At 39.8% G+C, this 21,001-nt stretch overlaps 3 protein-coding genes across 3 annotated transcripts; all 3 read left to right on the top strand.

Annotated features, from left to right (window-relative positions):
- LOC137914191 (extracellular calcium-sensing receptor-like) lies at positions 1-4,059 on the top strand. Its single transcript, XM_068757795.1, has 8 exons — positions 1-167; positions 387-681; positions 767-1,056; positions 1,338-1,633; positions 1,961-2,166; positions 2,261-2,482; positions 2,781-2,904; positions 3,161-4,059. Exons 1-8 carry the CDS (start codon positions 61-63, stop codon positions 4,057-4,059), a joined length of 2,439 nt encoding a protein of 812 aa, XP_068613896.1. The 5' UTR covers positions 1-60.
- A 1,568-nt stretch (positions 4,060-5,627) lies between these two features.
- Positions 5,628-7,680, top strand: LOC137914180 (general transcription factor II-I repeat domain-containing protein 2-like). The gene is given in 6 exon segments (XM_068757785.1): positions 5,628-5,871; positions 5,874-6,295; positions 6,297-6,477; positions 6,480-6,656; positions 6,958-7,228; positions 7,230-7,680. Coding segments are annotated over 6 exon segments (1,746 nt in total).
- Positions 7,681-10,561: 2,881 nt separating this feature from the next.
- Positions 10,562-18,616, top strand: LOC137914192 (extracellular calcium-sensing receptor-like). The gene is given in 9 exon segments (XM_068757796.1): positions 10,562-10,707; positions 10,924-11,218; positions 11,337-11,626; positions 12,207-12,502; positions 13,275-13,480; positions 13,611-13,832; positions 17,503-17,626; positions 17,704-18,240; positions 18,243-18,616. Coding segments are annotated over 8 exon segments (2,310 nt in total). The 5' UTR covers positions 10,562-10,707; positions 10,924-10,957.
- Positions 18,617-21,001: the final 2,385 nt, after the last annotated feature.

Below are 21,001 nucleotides of genomic sequence, written 5' to 3'. Positions count from 1 at the left end.
ACTCAGGCTTCAACTGTAAAATGTAAACCCCATGGTACTGCTCGCCTGCCTGCGTTCTTTATGGATGGAGACTTTGTTATCGGGGGTGTTTTCCCCTTGCACCACTATAAACACTCCTTGAAATCTAACTACACCATGCTACCTGAACCATTAAGGTGCACGGGAAGGTAAGAAGACGTGATGGTTGAGAAAATACTCGAATGTGTTAATGAAATGCTTTGAGTTGTATGAAATTTGTTTTTCAATTAACTCTCTGATCTATGTGTGCAGCTACAATACAGATGCAAGCGACTGTAAATTTGATTAAATTGCAGGTGTAATTTATTGTTTGATCTGCTTAACTGCATTATGTAGTGCAAGTTTGACAGTTGAGTGTCTGTCTGCAGCATTGACTCGCGTCATCTGCGTTTCTCACGTGCCATGATCTTTGCCATCGAGGAGATTAACAACAGCACAGAGCTTCTGCCGGGTATCAAACTCGGTTATCAGATCCATGACTCCTGCAAGTCTATGCCAGGAACAATGCATGCGGCGTTCCAGCTTTCAAATGACTTGGATCGAGTGTTTTATACTGGCAACAACTGCTCTCAGTCTGGTGTAGTAGTGGGTGTTGTGGGTGAGTCTGGATCTGCACGATCCATGAGCATGTCACGTATCATCGGACCCTTTAACATTCCTCAAGTAAGTTTTAGAATTTCTGACAAACTGTCTAAAACACAAATGGATACTGTCAGGTTAATGGGATCATATTGATGTTTCCATTTAGGTGAGTCATTTTGCTACTTGTGCATGTCTGTCTGATAAGACGCAGTATCCAAATTTCTTCAGAACGGTACCAAGTGACCAGTTCCAGGCTGATGCACTGGCCAAGCTTGTGAAACATTTTGGTTGGACTTGGATAGGTGCTGTCCGATCAGATTCTGACTATGGCAACAATGGCATGGCATCTTTCCTGCTTACAGCACAGAGGGAGGGAATATGTGTGGAATACTCTGAGTCTTTCCATCGGACCAACCCACACAGCAAGATCCAGAGAGTAGCTGATGTTATCCGCAGGTGTCCAGATCACATTGTGTCATACTGAAATTGTCACACTTATTCTTTGCATAAACAAATGTCTTGTTTCCAAATTGTCAAATCAGCATGTTTTATGCTTGTTCATGCATTGCCTTTTTATTTATATATACAAATCAATTGAGAACAAATTATGTAAGTGCTATGAATTAAAGAATTGAGAATAATAGAACATGATGTGATACTTTATATTAACTCTTCAATTTCTCAAAAATGTAACACCTGAAAAACACTTCTATAATGGACTTTACTGTTTCCCACAGATCCACAGCTCCTGTTGTTGTGGCATTTATTTCCTCTACGGAAATGAGACTCCTTCTGGAGGAGTTGTCACTTGAGGCCTCACCACCTCGCCAGTGGATTGGCAGTGAGGCCTGGGTACCCAACCAAGACATGCTAAGGTTCAGATTCTGTGCTGGAGCCATTGGATATGGCATCGAGCAGTCAGTCATCCCTGGATTCAGAGAATTCTTGCTGGATCTCTCTCCCACGAAAGTGGCCTCTTCGCCACTGCTAACCGATTTCTGGGAGAATGCATTTAACTGCAGACTGGGAAAATGTGAGAGAGCTGTTGTTTTTGTAAAATATCCAGCATCAGTTTTGAAATGAAAGACCAGTTTTTCATTGAATAATTTGTGGATTTTGTTTGAAGTGAAGTTGTGTCTGGTAAAAAAAAAAAAATTCATCCATCTTTTTGTTTTGGTGCAGAACATTTTGTATGAGCTTAAACACATTTTATACAAAACTAATGAAGTGAGATTATGAGTTCCTGGATTTTCTTTTTCTGTGTATTAGAATTTATTGTTAATGATCTGTGATGGTGATATACAATAATAATAATTATTATTATTGATAATACACATTCTAAATCTTTGTTGGTTTTTAGCTGCCAGCACAGGTAAGAATATGTGTGATGGAACTGAAGACATACAGATGCTCAAGAACCCATACACGGACACATCACAACTCCGAATCACTAACATGGTATATAAGGCTGTTTATGCAATAGCACATGCCCTTCATAACACGTTGTGCCCAGACGCAAATTCCTCAACTCACTGCGACAAATACAACAAGATGGTATCCAAAGAGGTCTGTTAAAATTATGAAAATGATATATAATATACATAATACATAAGTTACCTTTCATTGAAATTGAGATACTCTACTTAACTTCTCCTCACAGGTCCTTACTCACTTGAAGAAAGTCAGGTTTAACCAAAATGGTTATGATGTGTCATTTGATGCCAATGGGAATTCTGTTGCCAAGTATGCGCTGGTCAATTGGCAAAAAAATCATAATGGCAGCATTGAGATGGTGACAGTAGGATACTATGATGCGTCATTGCCGGCGGGGCATGAGTTACAAATTAACAGAAACCTCATGTTCATGGAGGGTATCACAGAAGTAAGGAGGCCCAAAGCAAATAAATATATTCAATTGCAAGATTTGAAGATCTCAAAGGATGAATGATATTTTCCTATGTATATGTTTATGAATAGCCAATCCTGTTTTTCCCTCTACAGTTATATAGTATTATTCCAAGCAGACATTGATCAACAATAAAAATATTTTTTTTAAGTTACAGTAAACAAGACTATTTCAACATGAATATTGACATATTGTAATTTTTAATAATTGAACACAATTCTTAATTGTAATATACCATTGAATATGCTTGACTTTATTTGTATTCATGTATCAGGTCCCAAAGTCAGTGTGTAGTGACAGGTGTCATCCAGGAACCCGTAAAGTGCTTCAGAAAGGAAAACCTATCTGCTGCTATGATTGTGTACTATGCCCTGAGGGAGAGATTAGCAATGCTACAGGTAATTATTTTGTTCAATTTCATACATTTGTCATAATGCATAACAGATAAACTTCCCACTCCTTTTCAAGCACTGTATAATTTATTATTGCTATTTTTGTGTACATGAACTTTGGTGGTTGTTTGGACATATTTGTTGGGTTTTTTTTCTTGTACGCAGAAAGGTATAAGTTTGTTTTGTTTATTTTTATTCTGCTTGAAACATATTAATAAATAATAATAATAATAATAAAGTTTATTTTATGTTTCTATTTCAGATTCTCTCGATTGCCTTCCTTGCCCCAAGGAATTCTGGCCTAATGCATTAAGAGACACTTGTTTCCCCAAGCCTGTAGAGTTTCTTTCCTATCATGAGGTCCTAGGAATCATCCTGGCAGCATTCTCAGTTGGCGGTGCCTGTCTCACCATCATGACTGCAGTTGTGTTCTTTCGTCATAGAGAATCCCCCATTGTCAAGGCCAACAACTCTGAGCTGAGCTTCCTGCTGCTTTTCTCCCTGACTCTGTGTTTCCTGAGTTCATTAACTTTCATTGGAACACCCTCTGACTGGTCCTGCATGCTGCGCCACACATCCTTTGGAATAACCTTTGTCCTCTGCATCTCTTGTGTTTTAGGAAAAACAATTGTAGTGTTAATGGCCTTCAAGGCCACCCTCCCAGGTAGTAATGTCATGAAATGGTTTGGTCCTCCACAGCAAAGACTGACTGTGGCCTCTTTCACATTCATTCAAGTATTGATTTGTACTATTTGGTTGGTTGTAAGTCCCCCATTTCCAATGAAGAACTTCACTGTATATAAAAAGAAAATCATCCTAGTGTGTGATTTAGGTTCAGCCATTGGGTTCTGGGCTGTCCTTGGGTACATTGGCCTACTTGCTGTCCTTTGTTTAGTGTTTGCTGTCCGAGCTCGGAAACTGCCTGACAGTTTTAATGAAGCCAAACTCATCACCTTCAGCATGTTGATATTCTGTGCAGTCTGGATCACCTTTATCCCAGCATATGTTAGCTCCCCTGGGAAATTTACTGTGGCTGTCGAGATATTTGCTATTTTGGCCTCCAGTTTTGGACTAACATTCTGCATGTTTGCTCCAAAGTGTTTCATCATAGTGTTTAAGCCAGAGAAAAACACCAAGAAACATTTAATGAGCAAAAATTAATCTGATCACCACACCCACACACATACAAGGATACATTTTAAACTGGATCTGATACACAGGGCACATGCACAATTTATTTTAAATTTTTTATTCATGTTTGAAGAGCTTATGGTTTTAATTTGAAGGAGGAAATGTTAATGAAGTCCAGAACATGGAAGTCAAATTCAATTGTGAAATATTTCCAACTGTAGAAATAGATTTACAAAGAAACAGCTTATTTAAATGTGGACTTCCACTATAGCCCATATTTTTGAATTTGTCATGTTTTTAACATAAGTTAATGTGATTACTCCCATCAAGCAGATTATGATTTTGGTCACATTGGTCATTGACCATCTTGGGTCATTGCTTTATTTCAGTCTGTATAGTTAATGGAAAAGCAGATGTCCTACAAACTCGTATTAAGTTTAAATAAACAAAGAAGCTACTACTTGTACTGCCCTAACATTCTTTCTAATAAATATATTCTTCATCATCAAACAATACCAGACCAATGGCTACCTGTTCAAGAGTTTTTTTAAATTATGTTATACATTCCACATCATGGCTTAATTGACCTTTCCGTCTAATATGCCCACATGGCTCAGTAGACCAATCATGATGCTACACGTCATCTCTTGGCTCCATCCGCTTCCTCAGACAAACCACCCTACCGTGCTTCAGTTTGCATGTGGCACAAAGGAAAGAAAATTCTTAAAAAATGGTAAAACATTGCAGACACGGCTTGTGTAACCGCGACGACCGGTACCCCGAACGACTGGAAAGAGGTGTCTGGTTTATTCACTTCCCTAAACCAACAAACTACTATGAGAAATGTCCGCGCTGGATGAATGAATATATTTATTAGATAGAGTGCAGTACAAGTACAGTCATCATGGCTCTCTCCGGATCAATCCCCCACCCCCTTTTTTGTCCACCTACGTTGTACATATTGTGTCTTTTTTTAATTTATTGTTATTTTGCATCTTTGGAGTAATGTATTTTTATTTTATTGGTATTGTTAAATGTCAATGATTTATGTACGAAGGACTTTCAACGGAAACAAGACCGCAAGGGCTTTTTTGAAATGCTTTTCTTAGACAGGATGTTTGACTGTACTTGTACTGTAATACATGCTACTGTTTGACTGTACTTGTATTCTAACATTCTATCTAATTAATATATTCATCATTCATCATCATCATGTTTATTTACCCAGATTCTTTTTTATGTTTCAAACTCTGCCACGCTACATAAAGCCCAGGTAGAGCAGGGGTAAAGAGCAGGGGTGTCAAACTCTGGCCCGCGGGCCAAATTTGGCCCGCAGTGTAATTATATTTGGCCCGCGAGGCAATATAAAATTAATATTAGAGCTGGCCCGCCAGTACAGAACAGCACATTCACCTCTGCTCTGCTCTTGTTTTGGCACGTCAATCAGGACATGCCCCAGACATGCCCTCTACTCTGTGTCAGTCAGTAGCGATCTGTGCTTCGGCAGGAAAGCCCCCGCTCACCAAGCCTCCCCGTGCCTCTCTCCCAGACCACGCCACCTCATACTACAATTGTCACTGTGTTACACCTTCCGAAGAATGGCGAAAAGAAAGGCTGAAAACAGAACATTTCTGGACAGGTGGGAGACAGAATATATGTTTACATTTGTAAAAGACAGACCCGTTTGTCTTATTTGTGGAGCCAACGTGTCTGTAACTAAGGAGTACAACATTAGACGACACTATGAAACCAAACACCAGGACAAGTACAAGGACCTGGACATGACTTGAAGGAGCCAGAAAGTAGAGGAGATAAAAAAAGATTTGGTTTCACAACAGAATATGTCCAAAAATCCACATCACAAAGTGAGGCTGCTGTTAAGGCTAGTTATATTGTGGTAAATGAAATCGCAATTTCAGCCCGGCCCTTTAATGAAGGAGAATTTATAAAAAAGTGCATGATGAAAGTTTGTGACCAAGTGGGCCCAGAGAAGAAGCAAGCCTTTTCAAACGTGAGCCTGAGCAGGAACACAGTGGCTGAGCGCACATGTGATCTTGCCACCAATCTGTACAACCAGCTGATGGAAAAGGGAAATGATTTCGTTTATTTTTCCCTTGCTGTGGACGAGAGCACCGACGCGTCTGATACTGCACAGCTGTCAGTGTTCATCCGCGGAGTGGACTCAAATCTGTGTGTTACGGAGGAGCTTTTGGGATTCAAATCCATGCGTGGAACAGCCACAGGGAAGGAAATCTTTGAGGAAGTTTGCAAAATGTGTAGCTGAACTAAAGCTGCCGTGGAATAAACTCGTGGGATTAACCACAGATGGTGCGCCAGCGATGAGCGGTAAAAAGAATGGACTGGTAGGCAGGATCCGGGAAAAGATGCGGGAGGAGAACTGTGCAGGTGAGCTATCTGATTATCACTGCATCATACATCAAGAGTCACTGTAACACAAGTTGTTAACTTTATAAGAGCCAAAGGTCTGAATCACTGCCAGTTCAACTCTTTTCTGGAGGAGTGTGGTGCCGAATACGCAGACGTGCCGTATCATACAGAGGTGAGATGGTTAAGCCGCGGAATTGTTAGGGTTTTCCTAACCCTCTCCCGGCTCTTTGTTCTCCGTTGTGGGCGCGTAGTCAATAAGGAGGATTTGGGCCAAGATTAAGATATTTATATAATATACAGATCAGTACAAGTTAGTTCGGATATCAGCGCTGAGATTCCACCATGCCTCTTGTGTGTGCGTCATGGCGGAATGAAGATATTTCCTGCTTCGTCCTCAAGTCAGGCCCTCCCCTGAAGGCTGGACTTTGCCCCAGCCAATCTAAGCACATGTTTATCTGCGTTGTGTGTGACGTCACTGTTGTGATGCGTTTATTTGAAATCAGTCATTACAAAACCAAACTAAATGTGGTGCGTTCCTAGTGCAAAGCAAAGGAAAAGACACAGCAGAGCTCCGGGAGCAAAACTTTCAGTGTGAGCTGGCCTTTCTGTGTGACATCTCAAGCCAGCTCAATGTACGGAACCTGCAGCTGCAGGGGCGGGGACGCATCATGTACGCAGCAGTGAGAGCTTTTAAAGCTAAACTATGCCTGTGGGAGAATCAGATGCTGCAAGAAAAACTTGGCCATTTTCCCTTCTGCCAAACCCTAAAAATGCAGATCTCTACCGCCGTGTGCGCACAGTTTGCTGAAAAACAGAGTACTCGGCGCTGAGTTCAGCCGGCGATTTGCCGACTTTGAAATGCAGAAATGCAGATTTCAACTGCTTAGTAATCCCTTTGCAGTTGATGTGGAAAACGCACCAACCAACCTCCAAATGGAGCTGATTGAACTCCAGTGTGACGACACGCTGAAGTCAAAGTATGATGCAGTTGGAGCCGCACAGTTTCCACAGTTCATCCCTGACACAATGCCTCAGCTCCACACCCAAGCTGCTCAAATGCTCTCCATGTTCGGTAGCACTTATCTATGTGAGCAACTTTTCTCCTTGATGAAGATGATGAAAACATCTCACGGGAGACTTCTGACTGATGAACACCTTCGTTCAATATTAAGGGTTTCCTCAGCTCAGAGCCTGAGCCCAGACATTGATGAACTAGCGTCCAAGAAAAGGTGCCAGGTATCTGGCTTGAGCACATCAGATTAAATCAGTGTGTTGCAAACTGAGCAGTAATTAATGTTTTCTTTATGCACTTTTTCTTGCTACTCCATGGCTTGAATGGCTGGTTCATTCATTATTGTTATTTTATTTTCAAATTTATTAGCCTGTGGAAAAAGTTCATTTTTATATTTACCTCAGAACGCTGCAAATAGAAAAAAGACATACAAGTTCTATTTACCGTAATTCCCGGTGTACAAGCCGCTACTTTTTTCCAATATTTTGAACCTTGCGGTTTATGCAACGACGCGGCAAATTTACGTATATTTTCCCACTTTCGTTACGAGCCGTGTTTCGTTAAAGCCTATTTATTTTCGTTACGAAATTAACGCCCGCCCGGAGGGAAAGCCCCGCTTGCACGTAGCTGGGGAGATCCGCGAGAAGGGCCCGGCAAAATAAATATTTTTTTAAAATTCAGTGGGTGCGGCTTTTTCACAGGTGCGCATAATAGTTCAGCAATTACGGTACATTTTTATTTAATATGCCATTGATATGTTTTTTTAATTGAAATTAGATTTTGCATGTCTTCATTCTTAAATTACATAAGCATTGCTTGTTCCATATTCAATGTTAAATTAAAAGTTGTTTTGGTCCATATTAAAGGTTCATTTCTACAACGTTGGCCCGTGGCTTTGATTAATTTAAAATTTTTACCCACTGTGTATTTGAGTTTGACATCCCTGCTTTAGAGAGTCGGATACTTTGTTTGGGATGACAAATAGCCAAAATCAGGGGGAGGGTTAGCCCTCCCAGATTTAGAGATGTATTTTAGGTGAAGTCAATAATCACTTGGATAAGTGATCTTAACACTCCAAGATGGAAATAAATGGAAACAAACAGGCTACAGTTAATAAAATCTGCCATATTCAAAACTCATAAGAAACTTAAAGACGTTTAAAATAATAAAAATACTGTATAGGAAAAACACTACTATATTATATTATATTTTCCACATACTTCGAATCACAGTATTAAAGATAATTAAAAAGGAATGGACAAGACGTAATTCACCAGATATAAGTAAATGGATTGCTACAATAAAATAACTAAAACTAGATGAGAAGATAATTGACAAAATTAAAGCCGCAAGCGGCATTGTAGGCCCTCGCCGGCTGACCGATGAGGCCGATGAGCTGACCCGCCGACGCACGCCGCTTTTGTCCTTGGTGCTTCACAAGTGTTTATATCTGAGCTGCATTAGTCGCACACAGTTGAGTCTTTAACTGTATTGGGGTAATATGGGACATTTTGACCATTGCCATGGCAACAGCGTAAAAAATGCAGCTTGGGTGTCATTGACCTTTTCAACCGGCATGTGTGTGAGAATGTATGTGGCAAATTTGGGACGTTTCCATGCTAATATGCCAATTTCATAAGATTGGTGATTGTTTTGTGTCGCACTCATTTGATTAACATGGGGAATGCCACGGCAACACCATAAAAACAACGACATTGTTATGATTGTGTTTTTTGATCGGGACCACATGAGGGAATTTTCTGGAAAGTTTCAATAATTTCTGTCAAAATACTTTTTTTAATTCCCATTCAATTTTTGTTATTGTTCTCTAGGGGGCGATGTAAGGCCGATTGTCAAAGTTTCACTTTAAAAATGTCCAGGTAGGAAGGGTCAATAAGTGTTTAAAATTTGGTTTTGATTGGAGTGTGTGTGCAAACGGGAGCAATTTTTGGTGTATTAAAATGCTCAAAATTCTACCTCAAGTTTGGATCTTTGCCGCACGGAAACCGTAAAATGTATAAAAATAATTTGGATAACTTTTGATGCCCCAAGTCTCTAGATGGTGTACACTGAATTTCAGCTGATTTGGTGAAACCCCCTAGAGGACGTTGTTCAAATGCACCGTCAACGTTAACGCTGACTCAGCAGTTTTTAAGTTTCAATCCAATATGGCCGCCTTCCTGTGTGTCTGGGGGCGTGGCCATAATATATGTTTTTTTTGCCCCGACTTGACGCATGTCTGTACCGATAATAAATTTTTCACCGGTTCTGAGCTTGGTTAAAAATTTGGTGAGTTTTCGATTATGGGAAAGGGGTCAAATTTGTGTTCAAAGTGCAGAACAAAGAAGAAGAAAAAAAAAAAGAATAAAGAATTTACTCAAAAACAATATAGCTTTTTTTCTGAGTACACGATTATTACATAAAATACATTTTAGGAATGGTCTCGACGAGGGCTATGCGTCTGTTTGTCTGTGTGTGTGTTGTTTAGTGTCGGGGTGTGTGTGTGTGTACTGTTGAGTGTCAGTGTGTGGGGGAACAGCATGGCAAAGTTGAAGGCCGAGGATTGACGAGCTGTGCTCGTCAACTTGTCGTCTTCTGCGTTGCAAAAGCAATAGCCCTTACGCCTAGGATAGGCGCTCGGGCCTAATAAGGAATGCAGAAGATTGTTATGATTTTAAAAAGAAAATAAATGAATGAAAGATCAAGAGACAAACAACTAATGATGCTGTGCATTAGAAGTTGATGAACAGTATGATCTAAAGAAAACTAAAAAGTCTCAGAGTAAAAGTAAAAACATATGTTAAATAGAGGAAAAAAGAGGCAGGGATGGTGGAAACACAAGGGCCAAAGCACCATCAGCAGATACTTTGCAGTCTCCCCATCTGCATAATAAGGTGACGCACTGTAGCAGGAACGTCCATATAAAGCTGTGTAATCACATTATACCCAGATAGAGGTGGTTGAGTGATGGAGACCTCAGCTTTTATGATTGGTCTGATCATGTTTTTGGGTTTAGGTATTCTGAATATAGCACTTGGTTTGAATTCTTCTGTGAATGGACTGAAACAAAATCCAATGCTGAAAGAGAGTGAAACCGGTGATGTTGTAAGGACCGAGGCCTCCTTATTGAAATGTAAGCTACAGGCTACAGCACGTAAACCGGTATTCTCTGTGGATGGAGACTTCAATATCGGGGGTTCTTTAAATTTACGCTTCCACAACTATTGGAGGGAGAATAACTACACAACAATCCCTGAGACACTTATCTGCACAGGAAGGTGAGTAAGACGGGTGTGTGATGGATAAAAGTGTAAAATAATTGAATTGCTTTTTAACAGGGAAAAAGCAAATTAAAATGTGGTTTTGATTGTTATTTTGTGCATTACAATATGCAATTGTGCATTTCACTGGTAAGGAAACTGTGGTATTTTTCTTTCAAATTGGCTACAAAAGAATTATCTGCTTTTTATAATTTTCTGAGTATCTCTTTACAGTATTGAGCCCTATGCGCTGCGCAACTCACGCACCATGATCTTTGCTATTGAGGAGATTAACAACAGCACAGAGTTGTTGCCAGGTATCACACTTGGATATCAGATTCATGACTCCTGTGCCGCAGTGCCGGTTGCAGTACATGTGGCACTCCAGTTTACAAATGAGCTGAATCCTGCCATTAACGAAGGTGACAACTGCTCACAGACAGGCGCAGTGATGGGAGTTATCGGTGACTCTTCATCTTCAACATCCATCGGCATTGCAAGAGTCATTGGAGCCTTTAACATTCCTCAAGTAAATATTTCGGCTTCTGACAAAAACATTTTTATGAATAATAAAGGTTTGTGCTGATAATGTTCTCTGTGCCATGTGAGAATTAACTGACAGGTTTTTTTTTTTATATTTTATTTAGGTGAGCCATTTTGCCACATGTGCCTGTCTGTCTGATAAGCAACAGTACCCAAATTTCTTCAGAACAGTACCTGGTGACCAGTTCCAGGCTGACGCATTGGTCAAGCTGGTAAAATATTTTGGCTGGACTTGGATAGGTGCTATTCGGTCAGATACAGACTATGGCAATAATGGCATGGCAAATTTCTTGTACATAGCACAGAAAGAGGGGATCTGTGTTGAATATTCTGAATCATTTCATTGGAGCAGCCCTCCTAGCAAGATCCGGAGAGTAGCTGATGTTATCCGCAGGTTTCTGCATCACTGTCCTCTTTTATTCCTGTTTAATACTGATTTTCTGTACTTAAAAACATGAAAAACATTTTGACAAATATAAGATGGCGGTCTAGACTAGTTTATTTTTGTTAATGACAAATTTTTATGAAGTACTTTCAGTAACAGTTGTAGGGAATTTTCCGTAATAGATGGAAATCCCATAGCCACACACTGACACAACAAGAGGGATTGCATGACATTTAGTTGTGTTGATTTTTCTAATTATGTTAAATCACATTAGAGAGCACTATATTTATGTAATGGATAGTGGTTACTGATCCACGTAGGTATTAGATAGCTAAACCCTGTGTAATTTTCTTTGTTTGGACGCTGGATCTAAACACAAGATGCAGCGTCTGGACCCAGCGGTGATTTCCTGACCAACTTGTATCTGAATTGTTTATTAAATGTTTAAATGTTATCTTCATTGATGATATAACTTTAAAAGAGAAAAAAGAACTAATGAAAGTTAAGGAAAAACTCTTAACACTGTTGATTCCAAAACATTACATTTATATTTTCATTGAAATCTAATCAGCTTGAAATGCCTTCCCAGGTCAACAGCTTTTGTTGTTGTGACATTTGCATCATTAGGAGCCATAATAAAACTATTTGAGGAGTTATCAAATGACAATTCTCCACCTCGCCAGTGGATAGGCACTGAGGCCTGGATAACACATCCACACATGCAGAAGTTTACCTTCTTTGCTGGAATCATTGGCTTTGGCATTGAGCAAGCTGCTGTTCCTGGTCTGAAAGAATTTTTGATGGATCTCTATATTTCTGAAGTGGCATCCTCTACACTGCTCACTGAATTCTGGGAAGATATTTTCAAGTGCAAACTAGGAAAGAGTAAGCAAGCTCTGACCTTTTTTTAAACATAACATTGACTGTTCATCTCTTTTGTTTGTATTTTTTAACTGGTAGTATATATATATATATACACACACACAAGACAGAACTTTAAATTATAAAATCTAAGAAGATGCATTACCTCAAAGGATGCATGTCAGAAAGACAGAGACAAGAACAGGTCGGCAGAAAGTCAAAAATCAGAGAGGGAGAGAGAGTGATAGAGAGACAGAAAGCAGAAGCAGACAAAAACATAGAATATATAGGCTGCTGAACAAGATAATGACTAAAATACTGCTATATAAAACTAATGCTATCAATAGGGACGTCAGAGTTGACAGCCACAGGTCCAGGTTCTGCAGCACCACGTATAGAAGGGCCTGTAGACTGAGGCCATGTCCACAATAAGCCAGAGTTTTTTTGAAAAACCGAATATCCTGAATGAATTGCAGTAATCTGCATCTTTTTGGGTTAATAGGTACCTTATTTTTCAAATATTGCGAAGGTGAAAAAATGCAGTCCTTGAAATATGCTTTATCTGGAAATGAAAGGACAGGTCCTGATCAAAGATAAACCCCAGATTATTTAGACTGGAGTTTGAATTTTTAAAGTCTGTATTGGAATAGTACAATTTGCATTTATCATTTCAATAATAATCTGATTGATTTGTGTAAACTGATGTTTGAATGGGTGAAAATTAAATCAAAGAGATCCAAGGATGGAAAAAATGTGAACTATTGGTGGTTAAAATTGTTTTTCTCTGTTTTTTTAGTTGCAGACTTGAATGAAAGGCTGTGTGATGGATCGGAGGACCTGCGCACAGTCGATAACCCATACACAGACACTTCCCAGCTCAGGGTTGAAAACAATGTGTACAAGGCTGTATATGCAATAGCACATGCCATTCATAAAATAGTGTGTCAGAACAGAAATTCATCATATTATTGTGACAAAACAACCAGGATAGAGCCCAAGAAGGTCAGTCTAAATGAATATATTAACACCATGTTTCCTTTTTTCCAAATCAGAAAGTATTTTACTAAATCAATATGAATTACTTTTACATATCATTGTTTGTCCTGCTCATCCTCTTTCTTTATCTGTACAGGTTCTTAATCAGCTAAAGAAAGTAAATTTTTCCAAAAATGGTTATGACGTGTCATTTGATGTCAATGGGGATCCTGTGCCTGTATACGAGCTGGTTAACTGGCAAAAAGATGAGAGTGGCAGAATTAAAGTGGTTCCGGTAGGGCTCTATGATTCATCACTGCCCATGGGCCAGGAGTTGCAAATTAAAAGGGACATCATCTGGGTGGATGGTGGCACAAAAGTAAGTCGTTCAACAGGAATAACAACCTCCATTTTTGTAGTCATGAGAGAAGCTAGCAACTTGTTGAGTGAATGAATGAAGCACACATAACAGATTGTGGTAATTATTTAATGTTTAGTATTTAAACAAAATGTCTCATGTTGTATGCCATAAACTTTAATGATTTTATTTTTTTCAAAAATGCTGATTCTTACTTTGAAGCCAACAGCACATCTCAAAAACCTTTAACTCAGTATGACATTATGTAATTATAATATAATAATTCAGAAATAGGGAAAAATCTATGGATCTATGGATCAAGGACAAAACCAACAGTGAATGCTAACCGCACTCTCCCAGGCAACAATGCAATGAACATTGGCATAATTCCCTGAAGCATAGTACAGCCGGTACATGCAGCTTCATAAGTAGCATAGTTAGCAGTAGTTAGCCTAGCACATCCAATGTCTCCCTTGAGCTGGCCCAAAGCCCGGATAAAGGCAGAGGAATGGCATCTTGCCTAAATCTTTTACACAATTAAACATGCAATCAATCTTAACTCTTTGAGTTCCATTAACATCTAAATACATTTTTTAAATTGCAAACTGCCATTCACTGCCAATCCTGACATTGAAATCTGCCTCTTTTCAACGGCAAATAACTAATAATAAACTAATAACGAAAAATGGTTGGAACACACTTTTTTTCTTGATGAAAGAAAATACTTTTCTGTGGGGCTTGGAAAATCGTGGAAAATGCGCGAAAACTGAGGCACTCAGTTTAAATTACATCCGGGGTTGGTTTTCCTTCATTCACCTTAAGTGAATGTAGTCTTGACCAGGAGGACTTGATGTCGTCAGGTGGTACCCACCGGTCATCGGGTGTTTCAACCCTTAATCACAACACCCTTGCGGCGGCGGGTCGGCAGTGGTGGCCAATTCACTGCCCATCTCCTCCTCCTGGCTTCCAACTTAACTCCTCTCTCCTGTTCCATAACCAGCAAGAAAGCTCTTTCAGCCGCCTCCGCCATCCTGCGAGCTGCTGTCTTTCTGCTCTTCCCCGTTATTCCCACGGCTGTGCATGGGAGAATCTACAGCCTACCTCGACCGGGAACAGCCATGTCTGCTATCCCTTCTCCTTACATTCATGCACACGGTCTTGGTATTTTTGTGCTCTTTCTTCCAAAGGCCTGTTCACACCCCTCTTCCCATAAGTTCTACGAGGATGATTTTCCTTCCCTCTTCTGACCACACTACCACGTCGGGCCACAGGGTTGTCTGGACAATGTAGGGGAACTGCAGCATGCCTCCCAGGTCCACCTTCATTTCCCATTAATGGGCCTTCTGTAGCAGGCTAGTTCTGGTTCTTAGTAGCAGGCTAGTTCTGGTTCTTCTTCTGGGCCTTCTGTAGCAGGCTAGTTCTGGTTCTTAGTGTGGCTGGTGGGTTTCTCCCTCCCTTATGAACTGGATTAATGTTGTTTTCTTTAGTGGCTGGTGTTTCCTCTTCTTTTCCTGCTCCAAGTTGTCAGCGAGTACCATGAGCACGTTGTCATGGCGCCATCTATAGCTTCCCTGCGTGAGTGCTGTTTTACATCCGGACAAGATGTGTGCCATGGTTCCCCGCCCCCCACAAAGCTTAAACAATGAGTTCTCCCTCATGCCCCATCTATGCAAGTTTGCTGGCTTTGGTAATGTGTCGTACACTGATCTCTCCTCAACCACAGATGACAGGGGAAGTTGGAGCTGCCCTGCTCTTATATAGAGGCCTAATGCAGTAAATCTTGGCAGATTCCCAACCACTTGCGGAGGTGTTTGTTGAGCTTTCTTTCTACTCCTTCTACGCATATCATCGGGACCTCATGTGACTGGTGGACTTCTGCGTTGTGTAGTTTCGTGCAGCGTGTGATGCGGGAAGGAACCACGGGATACACCGGGAACGTTTGGAGGCACTCTCCGTTTAATCTGGTTGACATATAATAAAACATCAATATGCGTCGCTAGCATACGGTCCAGCCCAAACTCTTCCGACATCAGCTACGAAAAGGGCCGTTACAAACATACCTGGTTGACATAAAACATCAATATGTGTCGCTAGCATATGGTCCCGGTAATGTTGTTTGGATTAGCCGTCTCTGTATCCGTAATTCATTCCTGGCCGTCACCGTAATATCTGTCCTGTTGAGTCCCTCATCCTCCCCCTCTCTCGGGAGACTCTGGGGGTATTGCACTACATTACTTTCTGTAGCTTGAGTTGGTGCCCTCTTGCAAGTGCTCTGGATGAGGTTGCTAACTTCATACACCCATGCCTGTCTTTCCTGGAGGTCACCTGTCGTTCCAGTGTCACCGAACTTCCTCGGTTGCCACCCAAACTTTCCAGGGAGTCACTGGTTTCTAGTTTAAATTACATCCGGGGATGCTGTTCCTTCATTCACCTTCATTGAATGTAGTCTTGGCCAGGACTGAGTTGAAAATGGCTAGCACAGTTAAATATAAAAGTAAAATTGATGGAAAAACAAAATACAATCTGAATGATGCCGAATCCAACAGCAGTAACATTGATTTAGTAGTCAAGCATGCTTTTCCACTCTTTTACCTCTCCCCATTTGGATTTGGGACCAACTCAAGGGAGAAACTGGTTGTGTGATGTTAGCTCAGAGGTGGGCAAACTTTTTGACTCGCGGGCCACAATGGGTTCTAAAATTTGACAAGGGGCCGGGCCAGGAACAGATGGATGGAGTATTTGTGTGGGCTAACGTAAATGACATGCAAAACCCATTACATGAAAGGATTTGGCTTTTTACAGGTAGCATTACAGGGAAAAGGTCAAATGAATCAGGTTTAATTACAATAAAATTCAATTTAATGATATAATTTGGACAAATTCGGCAGGCCGGATTAAATAGCCCAACTGTGTTAGCTCCTGATAACTGTGCTACTCCTGCTACCTGTACGCTGCTTTTTTCCAAACACAGTAATAATGAGTACATATATGATGGTTTATGGTTGTGACAACACCACCCAGGGGAATATCACCCACAGGAACCAACAGCAACCATCACTAAGAAACAGCGGAGAACGTTGCTATAGAAAACAGCAGCCACAATCAAGGGAGGGCAGTGGTCGGTGAACACACGTCTGCAGCCTTCCAGCAAAAATAATTTCTTGTAAAATATGTACCGTATTTTTGGTACTGTAAGTCGCACCGGAGTATAAGTCGATCCAGAAATAAATACATAATGAAGAAGAAAAAGACATTCCCATTCCCAACAGAAATTCCCTTATTTTTGAAAGAAAACAGTTTTTCAATGATAACTTTAAACTCATCAGAAATACACTCTATATATTGCTAATGTGGTAAATGATTATTTGAGCTGCAAATGTCTGGTTTTTGTTGCAATATCTACATAGGTGTATAGAGGCCCATTTCCAGGTGCAAAATGGTACAAAGTGTCAGAAGGCTACTGGATGATTAGAAAACCCTGGGCAATCATGTTAAAACAGCTGAAAACAGTTTAGCTGGTTAGAGAAGCTATAGAACTGACCTACCTTTGTCTGGGTGACCCCAAACTTTTGAACGGTAGCGTACATATCTATATATAATAAAAGACTTAGAAAGACGGTATTTAAACATTATAGTTGTTTAGCACATCAGGACATTCAAATACAATCATTATTTTTGATCTGCTTGTCAGGTGCCCAGTTCAGTGTGCAGTGACAGCTGTCCTCCAGGAACCCGTAAAATGTTGCAGAAAGGAAAACCCATCTGTTGTTTTGATTGTGTCCCCTGTCCAAATGGAGAGATTAGCAATAATACAGGTATTTATTTATTTATTATACTTACGTAAATCATCAAGCATATGACTGCTAAACTCCATTTTATGTTTCTATTTCAGATTCTCCTGATTGCCTTCCTTGCCTCAAGGACTTCTGGCCTAATGCAGAGAAAGACACTTGTTTCCCCAAGCCTGTAGAGTTTCTTTCATATGATGAGGTCCTAGGAATCATCCTGGCAGCAATCTCAGTTGGCGGTGCCTGTCTCACCATCATGACTGCAGTTGTGTTCTTTCGTCATAGAGCATCCCCCATTGTCAAGGCCAACAACTCTGAGCTGAGCTTCCTGCTGCTTTTCTTCCTGACTCTGTGTTTCCTGAGTTCATTAACTTTCATTGGAACACCCTCTGACTGGTCCTGCATGCTGCGCCACACAGCTTTTGGAATAACCTTTGTCCTCTGCATGTCTTGTGTTTTAGGAAAAACGATTGTAGTGTTAATGGCCTTCAAGGCCACCCTCCCAGGTAGCAATGTCATGAAATGGTTTGGTCCTTCACAGCAAAGAATGACTGTAGTGTCTTTTACATTTATTCAGGTGCTAATATGTACTATTTGGTTGGTTGTTAGTCCCCCATTTCCAGCAAAAAATTTTAATGTGTATAACATAAAATCATCCTGGAGTGTGCTTTAGGCTCAGCCATTGGGTTCTGGGCTGTCCTTGGTTACATTGGACTCTTGGCTTGCCTTTGCTTAGTGTTTGCTGTCCTTGCCCGGAAATTACCTGATAGTTTTAATGAAGCAAAACTCATCACCTTTAGCATGTTGATATTCTGTGCAGTCTGGATCACCTTTATCCCAGCATATGTCAGCTCTCCTGGGAAATTTACTGTGGCTGTTGAGATATTTGCTATTCTGGCTTCAAGTTTTGGATTAATGTTCTGTATATTTGCTCCAAAGTGTTTTATCATATTGTTTAAACCAGAGAAAAACACCAAGAAACATTTAATGAACAGAAATCAATCCCAAGGCATATGATACTTGCAAATGAATGTAGCGCCTAATATTATCTTCATTTAGATTTAGTTCCATTCTGTCCTCTTTAATTGAATGTAATGTTTGATATGTGATCAAATGATTAACCGAGTCATTAAGGTAATGTTGGCTTTTTGGTTTGTTTCGCCTGTTTCATTAATTGAAAAACAAAGATCTAATTTCATTAGACATGGATCAATAATGTGGAAATGACCAAGAAACAATTACTAAAACTAGGGAACAGACTTGAAATACGGCAAAGTACTTTTTTCAGTTTCGGTAACATACAGTTATAGTTGCCACATGAAAAATGTCTCATGTTCATTTCTTGTTGGTAAGGTTTAAATATAGCCAAACTTATCTTAACGTGTCGTAAGTAAACTGGCTCTTGTCTCCATTGAGTGCTCAGAAAAATATTTGAGCCATCCAGTCTTTCCTTGGAATCGAACTTTTTGTTTTAATAAAATTAAGCAGCAATTACAGCTTTTGACATGAACTCATTCACTCTCCATTTTTCAGAGGGCAGAGGCCCACACTGCCAATGGTTTTAGAGCATTTTGACCAATATTTCAAGACCAACAGAATATTGTGTTGAGTGACTGAACACAGAGAGTGGATGAAGATGACTGAAGACGTGGCGCTCTGGAAAATAAACCATTAAAAATGCATTCATTCATTCATTCATTTTCCAACTGCTTCTTCCGTTATCGGGTCGTGGGCCAAGCTGGAGCCGACCTCAGCAGTCCATTAAAAATGCAAGGCACTAAATCATTAAATTTGGTTTCAAAAAACATTAGGACTTAAAAGGTAAACATTGTTTTGGTAAACAACAATTTTATCAATTTACTTGTTACGTTCCACTCTAAATTTAGAATAAATGTGGACCCCAAAATGTGAAGACAGAGATGAGAGAGACAGTTTGCAGTTTGTTTAATAATGTACAAAAACACTCAGCAGAAAAACCAAAACCAAAAATCCACAGTCAAAAAGGAAATGAAGGTAGACGGGCTGGAATCACAAAAAGTAACACAGTCACCACTACCATCAATGGCTAAAAAAGTATGGGAAATGAATTTGAAATTAATATATATGTTCTGTCAAAAATGATAATCAAAATTTCGAATATTATCGAGTTTATAACATTAATGCTGGCTGAGGATGAGGTTCCTAACATGGGTGTAAGGTGGCAAACTTACTGTGTACAGGGAAAAAAAGAAGTGTCAAAGCAATGAAACGCCACCTGTATACTTTGTCAATAATAATGCACACAAGAAGTTAATTCAATAAGTGTCAAATAAATGAGTTTCATTTTATCATTTTTATGTCATAAAATACATACCGGTATATGATGCAAGAAGACTTGAAATAACTTCATGACGAATCAAAATAATTTGGGTTCAAAGAAAGGGCGTGACTTATACTCATGATCGTGCATGCATGAAAGCGAGTCAGTTAAAGTTGTACGGGAGTGTGTGCTCAAATTAAATCAAGAAAAAAACTATCTTGCCATCAAGTGTTTCTTGGTGTTTCTTTCAGGTCTCAAAAGAATGATGAAACATTTGGGGGCAAAAATGCAGAGCAGTAAACCATAGCTCGAGGCTGGGTTTCAGAGGGTCAAAGGTCACCTTGAAGTGTGCCATGGCCTCTGTGGTGGGCTTTTCTCTAGTCCTTGGCTACATTGGCCTACTGGCTTGTACCTGCCTATTTTTGGCCTTTCTTGTGAGGAAACTCCCAGACAACTTCAACAAGGCCAAACTGATCACCTTCAGCATGCTGATATTCTGTGCTGTCTGGGTGACCTTTGTCCCTGCTTACATTAGCTCTCCAGGGAAGTATGTTGTTGCTGTCGAAATATTTGCAATCCTAGCCTCGAGCTATGGTTTACTACTCTGCATTTTTGCCCCCAAATATTTCATCATTCTTTTGAGGCCTAAAAGAAACACAAAGAAAGCCTATCATATATTCATTCATTTTACCTAATTAGTTGATTCTTAATGTAAATAGCTTTGCAGTAGTGGGGGATGTTGTATTAGAAATCCATACTTTAAAAAAAATAGTACTAACCTATGACACACAAATAATTTAACTTCCTGCAAGCATTCGTTTCATGACAAATTATATAAGTTGTGCGTGTTTGTTTTCATTGGTTTTTCTACAATTATGCATTCAATAGTTTATACTGTCACAGTTTGCTAATGTAATGTGCTGGTTTTTAAATTAATAAAGCTGCAATATAAAGAGAATAGGCTTTAAAATGTATTATTGTACATTACTTGTTACTTTTTGCCGACAGGATTATTTAAAATGTGCTTGTCTTTTTTTATGTTAATCTCAAATAGTAAAAAAAATAAAATGTGCTGGCAACGCATCCGGGGTGTACTAGGCCTC

The sequence above is a fragment of the Brachionichthys hirsutus genome, unplaced genomic scaffold (assembly GCF_040956055.1).
Source record: "Brachionichthys hirsutus isolate HB-005 unplaced genomic scaffold, CSIRO-AGI_Bhir_v1 contig_955, whole genome shotgun sequence".
NCBI lineage: Eukaryota > Metazoa > Chordata > Actinopteri > Lophiiformes > Brachionichthyidae > Brachionichthys > Brachionichthys hirsutus.
The sequence above is the reverse complement of the archived record's forward strand: the minus strand, read 5'-3'. Positions and strand labels throughout refer to the sequence as shown.

Coding starts and splice junctions, on each gene's coding strand:
- LOC137914191 (XM_068757795.1), top strand. CDS start 61: ATGGATGGAGACTTTGTTATCGGGGGTGTTTTCCCCTTGCACCACTAT. Junction 2,167..2,260: donor ACAAGATGGTATCCAAAGAG/GTCTGTTAAAAT, acceptor TTCTCCTCACAG/GTCCTTACTCACTTGAAGAA. Junction 2,905..3,160: donor AGAGATTAGCAATGCTACAG/GTAATTATTTTG, acceptor TTTCTATTTCAG/ATTCTCTCGATTGCCTTCCT.